Below are 15,888 nucleotides of genomic sequence, written 5' to 3'. Positions count from 1 at the left end.
AAAGAACTGCACGAGGGTAGTTCTGCCCCAGATCTGATGCCGGGCGACGGAGGTCACGGCGCGGTCTCTCGGGCGGACGATGGCCACACTAGTGGTCCAGGAGCGCCACCTGTGGCTCAACCTGGTCGAGATGGGCGAGGCCGACAAGACACGGTTCCTTGCTGCCCCCATTTCCCAGGCGGGTCTATTCGGCGACACCATTGAGGACTTTGCCCAGCAGTTCTCGACGGTAAAGCAGCAGATGGAAGCATTCCAGCACATCCTGCCCCGGCGCGGCTCAAGATCCCACACCCCGTCTGCTCATCGCCAAGGGTGTCCCCCTGCGGTGACTGCACCGGCTCCGCCACAGCCCGCCCCTCCGGCCTGGCCCCGGCATGAAGCCCACTGCAGGAAGCCGACGCCACCTGTCTCACAGCCGGCGCCGAAGAACCCACGGAGGTCCTCAAAGCGCCTCTGAGACAGACAACCCAGGGACGAGGGAACCCACTCACATGGAGCTGGTAGAAAGACCACTCCATCCCCCGGTGGAGGGCCAGTAGAAAATCTTTTGTTGCCTTTTTGTGTGATTTTGCCGCACGCCCAAGTGGCTGCGGTACCCAACAGTTCAGCAAAAGAGCGGCTTCCTTCCTCCCTGGGTCACATACCCGGTGTGTACGGTCGTCACCACGACTACCGTCCATGGGCTTTTTCTTGCAGGATTGGCGCTCCAGCGGTGCCCTTTAAGCCCGAGCACCCAGCCGCCCCCGATGTGGCAGCCTCCACGGGTTACGAGGACAGGCCTCTTCCTCCCCCGTCTCAGGCTGTTCCGGGGGTGGTCACAAGGAGCCAAGTAAGTGCTTCGATGTTCCAAGACTAAGCACGGCCACGAAATGCTGTGGCACCTCACGCTCCGCCCCGCCGCCGTTGTCCCCTTGGTCCCCCTCACGCGGAATTTGGACGCATGGCTTGCGCTTCCCAATCCATCGCGGTGGCTGGTCCGGATCGTCCGACTTGGCTACGCGATTCAGTACGCCAGGCACCCGCCCAGGTTCAGCGGTATTAACTTCACCTTGGTTAAGGGCGAAAACACTGTTACCATGCGCGCGGAGATCGCTACCCTCCTACGGAAGGGCGCGATAGAACCTGTCCCTCCAGCCGAGATGAAGAAAGGGTTTTACAGCCCCTACTTCATCGTACCGATAAAAGGCGGTGGGTTGCGGCCAATCTTGGACCTGCGAGTGCTGAACCGGGCTTTACACAGACTCCCGTTCAAGATGCTGATGCAAAGACGCATTCTAGCGAGCGTCCGGCATCAAGATTGGTTCGTGGCAGTAGACCTGAAGGATGCGTACTTTCACGTCTCGATCCTTCCTTGACACAGACCCTTCCTGCGGTTCGCGTTCGAGGGTCAGACGTATCAGTACAAAGTCCTCCCTTTCGGCCTGTCCCTGTCTCCTCGCGTCTTTACGAAGATCGCAGAGGCTGCCCTTGCCCCGTTAAGGGAGGTGGGCATTCGCATTCCCAACTATCTGGACGACTGGCTAATCTTAGCTCACTCTTGAGACGTGTTATGCGCACACAGGGACCTGGTGCTCTCACACCTCAGCCGCTAGGGCTTCGGGTCAACTGGGAAAAGAGCAAGCTCCTCCCAGTTCAGAGCATCTCTTTTCTCGGTTTGGAGTTGGACTCAGTCTCCTTGACGGTGCGCCTTACGAACGAGTGCACCCAGTCAGTGCTGGCCTGTTTGAAGGCGTTCAAACAGAAAACAGCGGTTCCACTGAAATTTTTTCAGAGGCTCCTGAGGCATATGGCATCCTCGCCGGTGGCCACCCCGCTCGGGTTGATGCATATGAGTCCGCTTCAGCACTGGCTCCAGACTCGAGTCCCGAGACGGGCATGGCGCCACGGGACACACCGCGTGGCCATTATATCGGTCTGTCACCGTCTTTTCAGCCCTTGGACCGACCTCTCGTTTCTACGAGCAGGTGTTCCCCTAGAACTGGACTCCAGGCGTGTCGTGGTCACGACAGACGCCTCCAAAATGGGCTGGGGCACTGTTTGCAACAGGCATGCAGCCGCCGGCCTCTGGACGGGTCCGCGACTGCGTTGGCACATCAACTGCCTCGAGTTACTGGCAATTCTACTTGCCCTGCGGAGGTTCCGGCCGTTGATTCAGGGCAAGCACGTGCCAGTTTGGATGGACAGCACGGCAGCGGTAGCATATGTCAACCGCCAAGGCGGTCTGCGCTCTCGCTGTATGTCACAACTCACCCGCCTTCTCCTCCTCCGGAGTCGGCAGCACCTCAAGTCGCTGTGAGCCACTCACATCCCGGGCAACCTCAACACTACAGCGGACGCACTATCACGGCAGCTTTCCTGCTCCACCCTCAGGTGGTCCAGCTGATTTGTAGTCGATTCGGTCGGGCACAGGTGTACCTGTTCGCCTCCCAAGAATCCTCCCACTGCCCGCTCTGGTACGCCCTCACCGAGGCTCCCCTCGGCATAGACGTGCTGGCACACAGCTGGCCCCCTGGCATTCGCAAATATTTATTTCCCCCAGTGAGCCTGCGGTCAGGGAGGACGAGGAGCAGGTCATCCTGGTAGCACCCTATTGGCCCACCCAGATGTGGTTCTCGGACCTCACGTTCCTCACAACAGCTCCCCCCTGGCAAATTCCCCTGAGGAAGGACCTTCTTTCTCAGGGATGGGGCACCCTCTGGCACCCGCGCCCAGACCTCTGGAATCTCCATGTCTGGTCCCTGGATGGGACGCGGAAACCTAAGTGGCCTACCACCCGCAGTGGTAGACACGATCACTCAGGCTAGGGCCCACTCTACGAGGCGCCTGTATGCCTTTAAGTGGCATCTATTCACTAAGTGGTGTTCTTCTCGACACGAAGACCCCCAGAGATGCGCAGTCAGATCAGTGCTTTCCTTCCTGCAGGAGAGGCTGGAAGGGAGGCTGTCTCCTTCCACCTTGAAGGTGTACGTTGCTGCCATAGCAGCATACCAGGACGCAGTTGATGGTAAGTCCTTAGGGAAGCACGACCTGATCATCAGGTTCCTAAGAGGTGCCAGGAGGCTGAATCCCTCCAGACCGCCTCTCGTTCCCTCATGGGATCTCTTCATAGTTCTTCAGGGTCTACAGAGAGCCCCCATTGAGCCTTTGCAGTCAGCCGAGCTTAAGGCACTCTCCTTTAAGACTGCCCTCCTGACTGCGCTCACTTCCATCAAGAGGGTAGGTCACCTGCAATTGTTCTCTGTCAGTGAAACATGCCTGGAGTTCGGTCCAGGCTATTCTCACGTGATCCTGAGACCCCGACCGGGCTATGTGCCCAAGGTTCCCACCACTCCTTTTAGGGACCAGGTGGTGAACCTGCAAGCGCTGCCCCAGGAGGAGGCAGACCCAGCCCTGTCATTGCTGTGTCCGGTGCACGCTTTATGCATCTATTTGGATCGCACGCAGAGCTTTAGAGTCTCTGAGCAGCTCTTTGTCTGCTTTGGTGCACAGCGGAAAGGAAGCGCTGTCTCCAAGCAGAGGATCGCCCACTGGCTCGTTGACACCATAACCATGGCATATCTCACCCAAAACATGCTGCCCCCAGTAGGGCTACGAGCCCATTCTACCTGTGGTGTAGTGGCTTCTTGGGCCCTGGCCAGAGGTGCCTCTCTAACAGACATTTGCAGAGCAGCGGGCTGGGCAACACCCAACACCTTTGCAAGGTTCTACAACCCCCGGGTGGAACCGGTTTCGTCCCAGGTAGTGGCACGCAACACAAGCGGATAAGCCCGGGATAGCCGGCCGGGTGTATCGCTTGCACATAGCGCCTTCCACCTCCTTTTGAGCTGAAGACGTGCACCGTTAATTCCCAGTAGTGTTTAAAAATATTTGTTCCCTGGTTGACTTCCTCCGAGCCCTGTGGTAGTCGAGTTTTCGGAGCGACTCATTGCTGGCCCAGTACACACGCTAACTAAGAGCCCTGTTCTGGGGTAGGTGCTCTGCATGTGGTGGTTCCCTGTAAGGCTAAACCCCATGCGATCTATATCTTCCACTAGTTCATTTCCCTGCTGGCAAACTGCGTCTTCCTTGGGCAGACCCCCTCTGCCCCAGTCTCCATGTTTGTAGTAACTCCTCCCCCATTGGGCAGGATCTACCTTGAAGGCTCTCCACTTGGTTGGAAAGACCATGTGACGTATTTTTCCACTTAAAAATATCCCCCCCTCTCTTGGGGCGAGGTGTGGTCTCCGCGGTGTCTTCCCCTTGGGAGGGACACCCCCCGACTAGACCTGGCGGCCCAGTCAGATAATCCCCCTTCTTTTTTAGGGAGTGGAAAAAGAGAAGGGGAAAAGAGGCCACGACTGGGTTAAGCCTGTCTCTATCTTTGGGTAGTCGACTTGTCCCCAAAAAGGGCCGTTCGACACTCATAACTGTGTTGGGGGAGGTTACGTGTCGACCTGGTGTGCTGGCTATGAGGCACACAGCAAGTCTGCCCACAACACACCGCCAGTTCACGTAACACCGTTCAGCCTTGTGGCATTTTATATAAGGACCCCTAGTGTTACTACATGGACACCAATATCGAGTGAGTGACAGATAGGGAACGTCATGGTTACTGGTGTAACCTCCGTTCCCTGATGGAGGAAATGAGACGTTGGTCCCTCCTGCCACAACGCTGAACTACCCGCTGAAATGGCCGGACCTTATATCGGCTCCTCAGCGTAAAACCTGAATGAGTGGTTGCATACCAGCTCCTTTTATACCCGTATGTCTGGGGGAGTGGCATGCAAATACCACTCGCCAATTTTCATTGGCCTTTTATCAAAGACCAGAGGTGTCTCGGGCTCCCAAGAGTGACCCCTAGTGTCACTACATCGACACCAACGTCTTGTTCCCTCCATCAGGGAACGGAGGTTACACAGTAACCATGACGTTTTCTTGCCGCTACAAATGAAAATTCTTAAGGCGAGAGTGGTTTTGTATAAACTACAGCAGTGCTTGTTACATTATATCATTAACAAGATGAACGATCTGTCAATGTATAAATCAAACTGTCGAATGCAAAGATTGCGATAGGTTGTGTTTGTGTGTGTTCTGGTTATGTAGTAACGTGGTCAGTATCATTGTTTGGTTATCAATTCAGCTGAAAAGAGGTCAGACTCGGTATTAAGATAGCTCCTCAGCATGGTGGACGGGGGAATGCATTTTTGTGGGCTATGATATAAACTAAAGCCTATTGGCTTTTGTTAAAAAAGGCATGAGCTGTTCAAGTCCCGCCCCAACTTCATGTTTCAGTGTGAAATATTCTGGCGGCCAAAAATGCGGAATAATGTACTGATTTAGCTGTTTTGGAAGGAAATTGGTACTTTAATTCACCAAAGTGGCATTCAACTGATCACAAAGTATAGTCAGGACATTACTGATGTAAAAAAAAAGCACCATCACTATTTGAAAAAAGTAATTTTTGATCAAATCTAGACAGGCCCCATTTCCAGCAACCATCACTCCAACACCTTATCCTTGAGTAATCATGCTAAATTGCTAATTTGGTACTAGAAAATCACTTGCCATTATATCAAACACAGTTGAAAGCTATTTGGTTTGTTAAATGAAGCTTAACATTGTCTTTGTGTTTGTTTTTGAGTTGCCACAGTATGCAATAGACTAGCATGTCTTAAGAAAGAAACAGCTTTCTCTAGAAACTCATCAGTCAATCATTGTTTTGAGGAATGAAAGCTTTACAATGCTTGAAATTGCCAAAAAAAAAAAACAAAAACAAAAAAACAAAACTGAAGATTTCATACAGAGGTGTGTTGTACACTACAGTCTTTAAAGACAAAGGACAACTGGCTCTAACAAGGACAGAAAGAGATGTGGAAGGCCAGATGTACAACTAAACAAGAGGATAAGTACATCAGAGTCTCTAGTTTGAGAAACAGATACCTCACATGTCCTCAGCTGAGAGTTTAATTGAATTCTACCCGCTCAACACAAGTTTCATGTACAACAGTAAAGAGAAGACTCAGGGGTGCAGGTTGAATGCCACTTTGGTGAATAAAATTACCATTTCTTTCCATAACAGCAAAATCTGTACATTATTCCAAATTTCTGGCCACCAGTGTACATCAACAGGCCAAAGAAAGCTGTACTTTTCAAGGCACTTGACTGTGCTTGACTCAGACAGTCTATAATTTCTTTTCCACACATCATTTTTTATTATATCAATGTATGTGGTTGCAGACAAATCATATAGAACAGTGAAATTACTCACAGAAACTTAAACTTCTCTGTCTTGCCTGCACTCATTGGCATTATCTCACAGCAGATGGATGACGTGAGCTTCTCTCCATTGGTAGTCCTTACCAAAAGTTGCTCCTCATTTCCATAAAGTTCACCTTTCTGAAGTCGCTGGACCACATCTAGTCAGCAACAGTTGCTGTTGCTCATATCGCCAGAAGTCACTAGCTCTCATTGAAAATGAATGAGATCATGTCGATTTGTCACTGCAAGTGCTGCATGTGTGAACGGGGCTTTAGTTTCAGTGGTCTTATGTGACAGCAAAGTATCCACTAGTTGCACACTTCAGAATCTCAGCAGACGCAGTACATCATATGGGAATTGTTCGCCCTCAATATCATGAATACTGAGTATTCTGACATCTTACTCATATAATGTTTTTAGCTGATTTGTGCATACTGTGTAGCAGGAAAGTACATATATTTGGAAGCAGGCACAGTCTTAACAATTCTTATTTATGATTCAAATGCATGGTGAATCGGAACAAAAGCGTTGTTTACTGGCAATCTAACCAAAGTGCGGGCAAAATTAAGTATGTGGATTTGCTCAAAGGTTGTTTTAAAATGCTAATGTAACTCAGAATCATTGGTAATACTCCTACCTGAGATTTTGCACAGTGTCTCTCCCCTGGGTATATTGAATTTGTAGTGTGCTGTGGAATTGGGTATGATCTTTATAAAGCAGAACACAGCTCTGTAAGACAAAAGGGCCAGGCGACGATCCAGAGCCATTTCCCTACTGCCAGCCTTGCAAATCCATTCAGACCATTGCTACCTCTGATTGCCCACAATAACTGCCACATTTATCCAGTCATAATCACTGTGCTGTCATGAGCCACACACACAAATTCATTAAGCACATACATGCATGCATTCTTCGAGTCTTGGCAGGAAGGTCCTGATGTATGGCTACCATAAACCACAGGCTCCCATCCGTCGCCCCGTCACCCTTGGGAGACATTTGCACTGTTCCGGAGGAATGGGACAGCACCAGACATGCAACACTAAATCAATGTCAGCCACACAGAGACTGAGTGGAACAACTGCAAAAATGATTCCCACTCCTAATACTTCCGTTATTTGGAGCAATAGACGAAAGCTTCTTTGTGCAGCTTACTTACATAGCCTAATGCTCAAGAGATAAATACCAAAATGAGAGGATCTGCTGTCCCCTGAGCAAGCCTGTTTTGAAATTCCTCAAGTCACCAGATCAACCACAGTTTATCCACGACCCCTGAAAACTGCTCCACCAACCAAACACCTTGTATTAAACACCCTGAAGTGTGAAATTTTTCAATGTTAAATTACTTTCTCCTATCACAGCTTAAAGGGATAGTTAACACAAAAATGAATGATCTGTCATGGTTTACTCACCCTCATTTTGTTCCAAACTTGTTTGACTTTCTATCTTCTTTGGAACAAAAAACAGATATTAGGCAGTTAGTTAGTCTCAGTGACCATTCACTTGCATTACATCTTTTTTCCTAACATTCTAGCTAACATCTACTTTTGTATTCCACTTGAAGGTGAGTAGACAGACAGACAGACAGACAGACAGACAGACAGACAGACAGACCAACTGACCGATAGACAGATAGATCGATTGATCGAAAAGACACACTTCCCCTTTAAGACCTCCTCTCACACACTGCAGACAAAATAGTTGAGAGAAAGTAAACATTCCTTGTATTGAGCAGTGGGGTTTCTATAGATGGTGACCTGCAGTGTTTTCCTCTATGGTAGGGAGCTGGGGAGAGGCAGGGGCAAGGCTCTTTGGAGCGTCTCTTATGTGGCAGTCGATATGGAGACAAAAACGATGGTCGACGGATCATTTGTGCTAGTGTGTTGAGCAGAGATAGATTCTGAAAAAGCTCTGAGGACAAAAGACTAGGTGGCAGATAAAGCCAACCCGCACCGGGGGGTGATTTGTGGCTGATTTGGTGGTTTAAGTGAATAAAGATGCACTGGGCCACACACATCAGGCTCAAACCAGGACAGGTGAAAAACAAACATTGGTCTCAACAGGGTGGAATATAGATACACAGAAAGCATAATGGGCTATAAAAAAATAAGTAGCAAAGGGTGTAATTTTACTTAAGATATTGAGCACTGATTTCCCTTCATGCGGGCCACTCCAAAGCCTGTTGAAAAGACCAACATATGTTTTGTGTGGGATGCTGGTGGGTGATTCTCATGAAACCGGTCAAGAAAATGTCCTGGTCATATTTAAAGGTGCACTCAGAAATGTTTCCCTCATTAAACAAGTTTCAACGACATGAATTGCAATTTTGCAATATATGTAGGAAATCATGACCACTCACATTAAAATGAAGACTCCAGTCATATCAGTAACCTTATAAAAGCTGTTTTATTCTACATGGAGAGAGTTCGCTCAAGGGGACTGCCATGTTAGAGTCACATGACCAGCCGAATACTACTCACTTAATTTCAGTAACCGTCCTGTTATTTGACATTTTCACTCATTGTTTAAAGTCATAATGGCTGACTGTGAATACTACATTTCTACAATGACATCTGAAACTGAAAACTATTGATTTTAAATGATGCTTCATCCAAGCCACTATGTATCTGTGTAAGTCCAAGATGATACAAAGACAAAAGTTACTGAGTGCACCTTTAAAGACCCTGTGAAGTCAAAATTAATGTTTTGATGCTTTGAGTCCATATCTATTAGCTTTAAGGTCATCTATATGCTGGTGTGCTTTCAAACATTGACAAAATTTGTGTTTAGAAGATATAAGCATTTGAACTCTGCAATTTCTCTCCTCTGGCTAAAAAGACTCAGGAACATCCATGTCAGATCGAGGTTGAGAAACCTTGTCCAATCAAATGCTTGTTAGAATGAAAACGCACCCTCCACCTACATCTGTTTAGCACATATGGCTGTGTTCTCACCTGTGCTGATGATACCTTCACAAGGCACTTTAAAAGGAGCACAATCCATGCTGTAGGGTCATTCCAAACAGAATTCCCAATAATTATCACTTAAAAAGTGAGTTGTGAATGACCGTTTTCACCTTTCAGCCATCTGAAGATCTGAGAATAGAGGGTAATTGTCTTTGAAGGGAATAGGGCATAGGAACGATCACTTCTGATCAGAACGCTTGCAGATGTTAGACGAGAGGAAAGTGTTTGGAGTTTATTTTAAATGCAGCTGTTTTTTGGAGGTTCTTTATTTGTTCTTTGTTTAGTGTATTGTTATTGAAAACATACAGTAGATTTATTGTGATGTTTCTCATTAATCTGCATTGACTTGCACACCGCCTCGTCATTTTTTTTTTTTTTTTTTTTTTATTAAAATCTGTGAAAGTGAAAGGAAGTACCAAGGGAGTACTACTATGATGTAAAAATACTTTACAATTTAAATAACATATAATATCTTCATACTGTGGTAATGAGAATTAGGGGGGTTAAATGTGCATAACTCTCATGAAAATAATGTCACAATGTAAAAATTCATAATGGCCTAAAAAACAGGCCTCATATTCTATATACAAAATATTATTTCAATACAGATACTGAAGGCTTCACCCACAATTACCGGAATTGCAACAGCAGTGGTATAAAATTGCTTTATTTGCTAAACAGTATCAACAGTAGGGTGGAGGATGCAATAACAACAGGATTATGTAGGTGTAGCCCTGAAGAAGATGGCGGCACTGCTGAGAAGAGGACTCCATCTCCAGGTATGATAGATAACGGGATGTGAATGCTCTCATTGAGAAAATCAGATATGAAAGAGGAGTATCTGGGACACAAAGTGGGCCCTGGCAGAAAGGCTACTGCGAGATCCCATTACCAGCCACTCAATAGGGTTGGCAACTCAAAAAGCACTAAATGGGAGTTTAGGTTGCCATCTCACTTGCTGTGATAGATCATTCCATAAAAGAAAGACAATTCATACAACATAAGCCATTCAGAGAAACAGCCTAGCCTCAGATTTATCTTGCGCTGGACAGCTCTTTTTCTTCGTCTCTCTCTTCCGTCTTCCCTGCCTTCATACATTTCTCCTTCCCACAGTGCTTTCATTTCAGTATAATATCTCTTGTAAAGCTGACTCACAAGGAAAAAAAGGGTTTATGTGCCAAGCCTTTAAGAGGGCTTTAAACCATGTTGTGTTCAATCATACAATAGATGGTTGACCAGCATGAATGGTGGCAGACCGGAATTTCACAAATCTCTCCAAGACTAAGAAAGCAATGTCACTTGTTGACAGCTTTTTCAGTAACCGTGAACTTTACTGGCTACTTCTATTCCACTTTACTGCCAAGTGTCCCTTTTTAACCTGTGAGGCACTCCAAACCACTAATATACTGAGGTTCATCTACCACAGGAATGGCTAATGATTTTATCATCAACCTAAAATTAGCAAAGCAATTACTTTCATTCCGGGACTCTGAGCTTTCCCTAACGGCGGGTGAAATGTACTACTCTTCTTGAAAAATGGTCACTTGATAACATTTTGTTGTTGTTCAGTTTCTCATTAGAATCAGCAAAATTATTATCTTGCATTGTAAACAATACATTTTGAACAGGTTATGCACTATATTTGTGAGACTAAACAAAATTCTACTCTCTAAGAGTTTGAGATCAGCTTTCCTATAAAGAAATAAGTGTATGCAAATTCTTGCTGATTTTCATGAGAGTGTGGCATTGTAGGGTGATGGCAATTTCAGCATTTAGAGAGAGAGGTACAATTAGCTACTTAAGCAATACATCATTCTGAGAAATTGGTGTAGAACTCTCAGCCTTGGATGTTAAAAGACTCACCTGATGCTAGATGAGACTAGAAACATCTAAAACTAAGAGTAGAAAGAAAGTAAACAAAAAGTAAATTATGTTCTCTCATCTCAAGAGTTGAAATGTTTTAAGCTTATTAAGCTTTTTGGAGCAGATGGCCTTTTGCAGTTTCTACTATATAAGTTATAAAATAAACCATAGACTAATACCACAGGACAGCTCAGTAACTTGTTTATCCCTAATATACTGTATACAGTATGTGTGTATACAGTGTGTGTATATATATATATATATATATATATATATATATATATATATATATATATATATATATATATACAGGGTTGGGAATGTTTCTTTTAAAAACTATTCCGCTACAGATTACAGAATACATGCTGTAAAATGTAATTTGTAACATATTCCGTTGGATTACTCAAGGTCAGTAACGTAATCTAAATACGCTGGATTACTTCTTCAGCACTGGCAGATTTTTTCACTACTTTTGACTATAAACAAGTAAATAAAGTAAGAAAATAAACTTCATTGTAAAAATACATTCTCTGAAAAAAGCCTAAATATCTTATGCAGTTTTGCTTCTCAGGTAAATGTATCTTGTTTTAAGGATTTTTAGATATTTTTACAGGAAAACAACATTTAAATTCGCATTAAGAATAAGATCTTTGCCCTTAAATCAAAGGTCTTACTAGAGAAAAAAAGTTATGCTCCAACGTGCATTTACTTCATAGAATTCATTGTAAAATATAATCGCACCTGATAACAGATGTATGTAAAGGCAAGAAATAGCATTTTAGCTTAGCATAAAGCTAAATGTTCACATGACAATTTCCACCATTCAGAGTAAATTCTAGAGACTGTTGTGCATGAAAATCCCAGGAGATCAGCATTTACAGAAATACTCAAATCAGCCCGTCAGGCACCATCAATCATCCATGCGATTATCTAATCAGCCAATCATGTGGAAGCAGTGCAGTGCATAAAATCATGCAGATATGGGTCAGGAGCTTCAGTTAATGTTCACATCAACCATCAGAATGGGGAAAAAATTTTATCTAAGTGATTTGGACCATGGCATGATAGTTGGTGCCAGATGGACTGGTTTGAGTATTTCTGTAACTGCTGATCTCCTGGGATTTTCACGCACAACAGTCTCTAGAATTTACTCTGAATGGTGCCAAAAACAAAAAAACATCCAGTGAGGGGCAGTTCTGTGGAAGGAAATGCCTTGTTGATGAGAGAGGTCAACAGAGATTGGCCAGACTGGTTCGATCTGACAAAGTCTACAGTAACTCAGATAACCACTCTGTACAACTGTGGTGAGAAGAATAGCATCTCAGAATGCTATTCTGAGATACAGGTTGGCGCTGTTTTGGCGGCACGAGGGGGACCTACACAATATTAGGCAGGTGGTTTTAATGTTGTGGCTGATTGGTGTATATACAGTATATACAAAAAGGCAAGAATACATACTTGGGTCAGATAGGATGGAGTCTGTCTTTGGGACAAACTGGTCACAACGAAGTCCACGATAACCCTCTTTACACCTGCAAAAGGGAGAATGTTAAAAATGTCACTACAGAAAGAGAAATTACCTGTGTGTCTATAATACATGTACGGATTGTATGTGTTTGGGCATGTAAGTCCATATTTGTATTTGGGCAGTTGACAAATAACATTGACATTTCTTTCAACATTAAGATTTTTGCCACACACACACACACACACACACACACACACACACACACACACACACACACACACACACACACACACACACAAACACACACTCACACACAAATCTTAAGCAAAAATGTGACATGCTATATATGAAGTATAGCATATCACGCTGCAGGACATTGCTGTCATTGCTTGACATCTCAACTACCCATTTGGAGCAAAGATTTGGCATTTATAAACAATCATTATAACATTGTGCCCATGTGTCCATCCATCATTATGACGCTGCCACAGAGAGATGACGATAGACTCAGCACTGGAAATCTGAATAGACAGAAATGTTATAAGACAAAAGAGAAGAGAAATCTGAAGAGGAAGCAAAGCAGGGAGGGGTGATAGAGAAAAGAAGAGAAGAGAGGGCATATAGGGATAACTGGGCGGGTCTGAACAGTGCTCAGTGGTGCCTGTACTTTCACAGATAACACAGTCTTGACGTTAATGTCATATCCCTGTTGAGCTATGGGACTGTATGGAAAAGAGGGAGGCATTTGACTACACTCTTACTGTGAGATCTATGTGAAACAGGGGAGTTCTTACTAAAGTAGCAGTGTGTACTGAATCTGTGTTAAAGGAACACAGCGACCACCAGCTGCCCTCCAGTAAAAGCTGTGCAAAGGATTTCATCTATCTATCTATCTATCTATCTATCTATCTATCTATCTATCTATTTATCTATCTCACCCTCCCTCATTTAGCATACAAATGACGGTGTTAGGCAGAATGTTCGCCTCAGTCATTATTCACTTTCATTGTATGGAAAAATAATGCAATTGAAGTAAATGGTGACTGAGATTAACATACTGCTTAACATCTCCTAAATTCTACAAAGAAAGAAAGTCATATGATAACTGTCTTTCTGTTTATGAATGTAAATAAAACAAACCTCAAATGTTTGGAACAGACTTATCTCCATTTACTAGCAGCATTGTGCTTTTTATTCTGCAAAATATTGCCAGAAAATTGCCCAATTCTGTCATCTGCCTCTATTATCACTTCTCTCCTTTGCACAGAACGCTTACATAATTTTGACAAGACACCACGATAATGATGATACACAAAAGAAAAACAAGCATGCAGTCTGACAACCTTTAAAATAAACCCTAAAAAATTCAAATTCAAACATTGTTCACTCACCCTAATTTGGCTCCCAATTCATATGACATTCTTTCTCCCATGGAACACAAACCGAGAAATTTGAAGAATCGTCACAAAGCTTTTTGCCATGTAATGAAAGAGAATGATGACTCTGGGCTGTTTAGCCCAAAAAAGACAAAAAGCACCATAAAATGACAATAAAAGTAGTCAAACTGACTTATGCTTCACATTGCAAGTCTTCAGAAGCCACAAAACACTTTGTGTGTGAGAGATTTACTCTCAGATCAAGCCATTGATCAACTCCTGTTCTAAGTGCCAAATCAAAAATGGCTATCACAGCGTAGGTTGATCATCAATACTGTAACATCAAATGTCACTGGTTCTTGTGTGTCTTGTGACCAAAAGTCATGATTTCCAACCTGAGTTGTAGTCACCATATTTGATTTGGGTGCTGCCTTTGGCAGTTCATGAATGATATATCTGAGAGTGGATAACAACTTAAAGTTCAAACTGTCCATCACTCAGTAATTGTATGGCTGCAGAAGACTTGGAATATAGTGTATGACTCATATTGACTACTTTTTCTTTCATTTTATGGTGTTTGTGGTCCTTTTTGGAGCTTGACAGCACAGAGTCACCATTCACTTTCATTATATTTGGGTTGGATTTTGGGTTCCACAGGAAAAAGGTCATACGGGTTTGGAACAGAATTTTCATTTTTAGGTGAGCTATTCTTTTAACAGAATGAAGGTGGTGACTAAATTGCTGTTGTTTCTTTTGCAGTCTATTTTGGCTCTAGCACGACAGCTGCCTAGACTCACTCCTTTCTGTGCCCTGTCTGGCTTAGAGAAGTGTAGATGAGGTTTCTGTGAAAGAGAAAGGGAACAGAATCAAGAATGAAAGAATGAAAAACATGGTTAGACTGTAATTACAGTCACAGAGGCAGGTGAGGATGATGTTGTTTGGTTTCATCTTCTGCCTCTCTTTTAGCACTTTGTTAGCTCACCACCTAGTTAACACTGACTCACCACTGACGGCAGAATGACGGCCGTGTCTGTCGGTAGTCTGTTTGTTTGTTTCTCCACTTTCCCCCTATTTATGGAAGATGTTACAATACAGCTTTCATGAGTATGAAGAGAAAACAGACTTACAAATGTTTCATGCACCATTGTTTACGTGGTATTAGAGGAAAGGAAAATGATGGGAAAAATCAATGAGTGTGAATTGCTCTCTTCCAAAACCTAGTGAGCTGCCAATACGGGCTGCAATTTAAACATTATAGGCATGCTATAAGGGTGTTGCAAAAGGTAGGAAACTTAATTATGTTGCCTCTTAAGATACATAGTTTTAGCCAAATTCTAAGGTTGCATCATACGTATCCTTTGCAGAGACCGCAAGTTTAGTGGAATCCTATATGGCGGAAGAGGTGAGAAAAATGTTGATTATAAATAAACATACTTTTCTTATAATACTGAAAAAAATCGATAAAAATAGTTGCATCTCTAAATAAATTCCTTGCTAAGTGCATTTTGTGTGGCAGTTGCTGTGTGCAGTTGCTATGTATGTAGAGCACTCACAATTGGTCACTTATTAGGTTCCATGATGGTTAGGATGTAGGCAGTAGGCAGCAAGGCTGTTTACTAGGTTTTTATGATATTCTAGGTGCCTTCAGAGTAAACAACAATGTAAAGTAGAATTTCTGCATCTGCATCTGTTTTCATTATCATTCAAGGACATGTTCCTTGGCATCATTGATTGTGCCCCTGTTGGTTAAATATATAGCAAGAGAGAGAGAGAGAGAATATATTTCCCCTGAAGGAGGCCAAGGCAAGGAACAAGACTTCCAATTGACTAACACCTACTTTGTTAATTAAAGGTGAAGTGTGTAATTTTTTTCAATGTTAAAATACTCTCTTCTATGCCTCCTTAATCTGCTGAGACAACTATAAATAAGCCATTACTAGGGTTGTTTCCCTTAAAAAAGTGTGGCCATATTGTAACACTG

The 15,888-nt window shown here is 44.1% G+C and overlaps 1 protein-coding gene across 2 annotated transcripts in view; it reads right to left on the bottom strand.

Annotated features, from left to right (window-relative positions):
• LOC127427474 (pro-neuregulin-3, membrane-bound isoform-like) overlaps positions 1-15,888 on the bottom strand; it is a 314,565-nt gene that overhangs the window by 37,109 nt on the left and 261,568 nt on the right. For both annotated transcript variants that reach the window (XM_051675108.1, XM_051675109.1), the window contains exon 3: positions 12,522-12,595. In XM_051675108.1, the coding sequence (XP_051531068.1) occupies positions 12,522-12,595 (74 nt within the window). The remainder of the gene's footprint in view (positions 1-12,521; positions 12,596-15,888) is intronic.

This window comes from Myxocyprinus asiaticus, chromosome 36, assembly GCF_019703515.2.
Source record: "Myxocyprinus asiaticus isolate MX2 ecotype Aquarium Trade chromosome 36, UBuf_Myxa_2, whole genome shotgun sequence".
Lineage (NCBI taxonomy): Eukaryota > Metazoa > Chordata > Actinopteri > Cypriniformes > Catostomidae > Myxocyprinus > Myxocyprinus asiaticus.
The sequence above is the reverse complement of the archived record's forward strand: the minus strand, read 5'-3'. Positions and strand labels throughout refer to the sequence as shown.